The following is a 5,293-nucleotide window of genomic DNA, read 5'->3' as shown; positions in this document are numbered from 1 at the left end:
TCTATCTTTTTCTCGACGTCTAGTTTAAGATTAAACGAAAAATATTTTTAAGAGATAAGACATCTTTCCGACGGAATCTCTACGACAGCTATAGATTTGAGATCTATTTTCCATTTAAAATCACTTACTTATAGATAATAATGATTTTAAACGTGATCACACAATGAATGGTTTGTTCATCACCCAATGAAACTGCCAACATAGCTATGCACATTTATCAAATACTTGTATACGTATAGAAGAAATAGTTTTATTTTAAATTTTCTAGTAAATCCATACTAAATAATCCAGAGTTACATAAAGTTGTTTTGAATTGAGCACAAAGCTACACAATGGGCTATCTGTGCTCTGCCCCCCCACGGATATCTAAACCCGGTTTTTAGCGTTGTAAGTCCGCAGACATACCGCTGAGCCACTGGGGGGCGTTACATAAAGAATGAGCTGTCGGTTCGAAGTATTGATATTTACAACGTTACAGCTTTTTCGAAAACAGACGAGAACTGTTCTATTGCGGGAAAAACAACATCAACAACAAACGAACAGTGGATTTTACGGTTCGCGTAAAACATCTTATCTTGTACAATCATATTCGGTTATTCTCTTGTTATGGCTGTACGATAAACAATGTTGAAACATTTATAAAATAGATCTTTCGTATGAATGTTTGAAGGTATTGTTCAACAGCAAATTTTCCAAACTTATCTTCTTTTATTTAATGATAAATGTTTTTTTAAGATATATATATACATATATATCTTCAACAAAATGGTTTTCAAATAATCATAATTTGGGTATCAACTGGAGTGGTGTTTTCCCGAGGTTACATGATCACGCTTCACATAACATTCAGTTTGTTACTGATATTTATATTAAAAATTTAGACTTAAATATATTTGTTCTTCCTTCTTTGGAAATATTTTGTATGTAAGAGTTTGTTTGTTTTAACGCACAATCTTATACAATCGGGTACGGCACACTAGTCGTTTGTATGTGGGAGTCGTTTGTAAAAAAACATTACAAATTATTAGTATGTACATGTTTACAGCATAAATTCGTTATCAGCATGTAAAATAAGAAAAGGCAAATAAATTCGTTACATTTCTGTAGTTTATTTATAAATTAATAATATTAATCATTTTTCAAGTAATATAACGTTGTTTAGTTGGTTTAATATGTTAAAGACAGAGTAAAAACAAATGTTTTGAAGATGAAAATTCATAAATAAATACTATTTGTAATAATTAAGGTTTTACGTGCAATATTTTAGCATGATAAAAAATTAATTTTGAATATAACATTAACATGAATTATATCACCAAAATCATATTCAGCGTTTTAATTTTACAAAAGAATTATATTTATCACAGTGTAAAAAATAGTACTGAGTACAGGTTTACCTTTTCTAGATTAACTCCACATTGACATCGAAAGTCGTAAGTTACTGGGCCTTAACCTTTATAGAAGTTAAATTCAAATACACCCTCTACACACACAAAATAAAAGGAATAAAGCTATACCAAACATGTTTGAAGAATGATTAAAATATTTAAAATCTGGACAGTATTTAATCACTCAAATTATGATGATCTCGGAACACAGTTCTCTAATGGGTATTCTCTTTCGTTACTTTACTTTTCATGGTTCGAACTTTATGTAGATGCTTTACAGTGTTATCAGCTAGCAGTTTATTATCGCTAACTAGACACAGGACAGAAAGTCTTTAATTCGGTGAATACGTCGGTGAAGAAGCCGGGCTCGCTGTTGATACGTAACATTTTACCGCTAAGCAAGTTGATAATGAGAAGACAGCGATCCCAGAACATGTCTTTGGTCTCGTCTACCAAGAATGGCTTTAACGGATAGGAAATTTCATTACCCATGTAGGAGTACGAAAGATACAAGCAGGTCAGCAATATGGCTTGCAGCTCTCCCTCGCTGTCTATTTCATCGGTTACCAGTTCCCTCACCAACATGTAAAGAAATACAACATTGGCTGGGTTGATAAAGGCGATATCTTGCCAGCCCTGAAGCAGGAGCGATCGGTCCACTGTCCGAAGCCACATAACAGCGTCTCTGGCCTGGAAATCCTTCACTTTCTGACACTTCTTCAACAAGAATTCCCCCAGCGATCTCAAGAGTTCCGAGGTGGACGCCTGGATCACTGTCTTGTTGTGCACACTTTGATGAGGAGGCGATCTGGTGGGTACAAGTGGTCCATTAACAGCGAGGACTCTGGAAGGAGCAGGGCGGACCAAGTTGTGTCCAGAGAGCACTGCTGGATTAGGAGGTAAAGAGGGTGGCACTACCTTCTGAAAATTGTCATTAGTTTTATTAACAACATCTACGGAACCGATATTTTTATTATTCAGATTATAGGACGACAGTGTCTTCTGGTTATTCTTGTTGTTGTCCACCAAAGTATTGATGTTGTCTAGTGGATGGCGTGAAGTCGTACTCTTGCTCTTCTCAGTTTTTTTCTTACCAGACACACTAATGTGTTTCCACGTGAGAGCGTTAATAAACAGGGAATGTTTCTTGAAATGTCCATGTTGATTAACATTGGCTTTCTCCTTACATTTCTCCTTATTTGTAGCGTTGTTCAGCTGTTCGTAGCTAGGCGTGTATTCACCATATGCAGACTTTGGTCCTCGAGGAGCAATACTACGTATGGTTCCCATAACATGAAAAAACACACACAACCACAGTCAGTGAAAATTTAAAAATTCACACCCACACTACTAGTGACGAGACACTATACGACGGAAGGTTGACGAGAACCCAAATCCATTGATGTATCTCAACAGACAAATAAGTCAGACTGTAGCACGCTTTTAGATTCCACGAAGTCTTGATCAGGTAAGTACGTTCTATCCACCAGGTGTCGTTTTGCTAATTACACTGACCGTCTGGTCCAAGATACTTCGGGTAATGAGCTGGTGTTTTCTCTGTTGTCTCTCTCTGAAGCCCGATCGAGATTGAGTTTACAGGTAGTGGTTGCTAAGACAACAAACTCTGAGGCTGCGCACAAAAGCATTTCTCCATAGACGGTGTAATATGTGTAGATACTTGGTTTTGATTGGTTATGCACGTAGTAACGATGGTTTTAATGAAAAAATTGCGATATGAAAAGTATGTAAAATAATTTGAGGAAATTACTTAGGAACTTTAGCGACAGAAGAAAACTATATGTTATTTCTTCTCAATTGTTGTTTCCTTCACGTTTTATGTTCTTAAGCGGTATTTTATTTTAACGTGTGAAAAGAAATAGTACATCAGCGTAGATCAACAAAACATAGGTCAAAGATAGAATGGATTATGTTTTATATCGTTGAACATGAATTTTGAACACTACAATATTACGATAAAACCACACTACTTGAAGGAAAAATGTTTTTAAATTTCAACTTTTATTTGGATGGAATTTTGATTCGTTTCTTTGAGCTTTGCTGGATGTTTTATATTGCCCCCCGCTAGTATAGCGGTATGTCTCCGGATTTACAATTCTAAAATCAGGGGTTCGATTCCCCTCGGTGAGCTGAGCAGATAGCCCTTTGTGGCTTTGCTATAAGAAAAACACCGTATGTTTTATAAAATATTAGGTTGAGGAATAATTCGTGAGCGTTTTTAAATAAATTCATTCAAGCATTACATGCAAGACTATACAATACTTCAATGCATGAACACATTACACCCAAAACATTTATTATGATACTTTATTTCATGTAATACCTAGGTATATAGTATGCATTGTTTTAAACGAAATTGCAAGAAATTAAATGCGAAAAGCAGATGGTGTCGAAAATGCTCGATTTTGTCCACTTGACATTCCATTTGATGAGCTGAAAATGAAAGCAAATATTAGACATATGAAAATCAAACACACCATCTATTAGAGCAAAAAATTATCTACCAAATGACATGAAATATTTTGCGAAAGCGTTTCATTTATGAATATATTTTTTAACTTGAAAAAACGCTCACGGATTATTCCTCAACCCAATATTTCAAGTGTTAACTGTTTTGTAATTTTAATCACTCCTAGAACATACAGCATACAAACAAAGGTAAGTAACAAATAGTAATAAAACTTCACTAACCAAAAACATATAGTTCCATGTAAAGGTATATATTAAAAATAAAGAGACAGAAGAGTCTGCTCGAGGTGTAATGAATATCACTAAACGTTTGGCACAGTAAACCGAAATGTCAATGCATGATTTCGTTTGTTACTACCTTACAAAATGTTTTTATAGATAACACGTATTTGTCTTGAACACGTTTATTATTGACGAAAATGAGCAAATTTTATTCGTTCCTGAAATTCTTGCATTATAATACACTGGTTAATTGTCCTAGTAGTAGTTAAGTTCGAATTGACAGACTATGGGGAAGACAACTAATCAACGGCATCTATCAAAAACTCTTATTATATTCCAATCGAATAATGACACTTAACTGTCACTCTTATAACAGACCCACGTCCTTAAAGAATGGAGCGCAATTTGGAGACAACAGAACACGGACTATAGACCCTTTTTCAGTTAGCCACCAAACGTGCTCGCCTTTTCAGCGGTGGGAGTTGTTATAATTTGACGCTCAATCCCACTATTCGTTCATGAAAGAGTAGCCCAAGTGTTGGCGGTAGGTAGTGATATCTGTCTGCCTTCTCTCTAGTCTTTCACTGCTAAATTAGGTACGACCAGCGCAGGTAGCCCTTGTGTAGCTTTGCGTGAAATCTGAAACAAACCATTCTCAGTGAAGCACGCTACCTAATAGGGCACGCCTAGTTCGTGGTTGCGCAAATAATTTCAGTGAATACACATGAAGATATAAGGATTAGTTGATTTTGCATTTCCGCGTAAAAGTACGTAAAAGTGATTAAAAAACGACTAAAGATATAATAAATTTAATAGTGTTCTTTCTCTTGAGGAACATATACTCTAGTACATGTCACAATTTTCTATTGTAGCGTAAGTTATTAATTTGTATTTTAATTGAAAGTAACGCATTTCTTGTAGTTACATTTTATTTATAAAATGTTTTTTTTTACGTTGTTATGAAAGTAAATGCTTGAGCGTTTAATTTATCATCTTGTAAAAAATTATCTTAAATTTTAAATTTTATGCACATCATCCAGAAAAGATGGTTGTTTTTAGAGGAATCTTATTATTTTTGTAAAATATTCCGAAATGAAACGACATGTGTTTTAGAACTTACAACGTAATTCATCTGAACAGAGTAGAATAATTTTAATAATTTAGGTTGCAGAAAATATCAAATGTTAGAAAATTGC

General features: G+C 34.6%; 1 protein-coding gene across 1 annotated transcript; it reads right to left on the bottom strand.

Annotated features, from left to right (window-relative positions):
- Positions 1–1,272: 1,272 nt before the first annotated feature.
- Positions 1,273–2,942, bottom strand: LOC143235472 (cyclin-dependent kinase 5 activator 1-like). The gene has a single exon (XM_076473683.1). The coding sequence runs from the start codon at positions 2,676–2,678 to the stop codon at positions 1,695–1,697; it is 984 nt and encodes a 327-aa protein (XP_076329798.1). The 5' UTR covers positions 2,679–2,942; the 3' UTR covers positions 1,273–1,694.
- Between the last annotated feature and the right edge of the window lie 2,351 nt (positions 2,943–5,293).

The sequence above is a fragment of the Tachypleus tridentatus genome, chromosome 12, assembly GCF_004210375.1.
Source record: "Tachypleus tridentatus isolate NWPU-2018 chromosome 12, ASM421037v1, whole genome shotgun sequence".
Classification (NCBI taxonomy): domain Eukaryota; kingdom Metazoa; phylum Arthropoda; class Merostomata; order Xiphosura; family Limulidae; genus Tachypleus; species Tachypleus tridentatus.
This window is presented reverse-complemented; position numbering and strand designations above follow the sequence as displayed.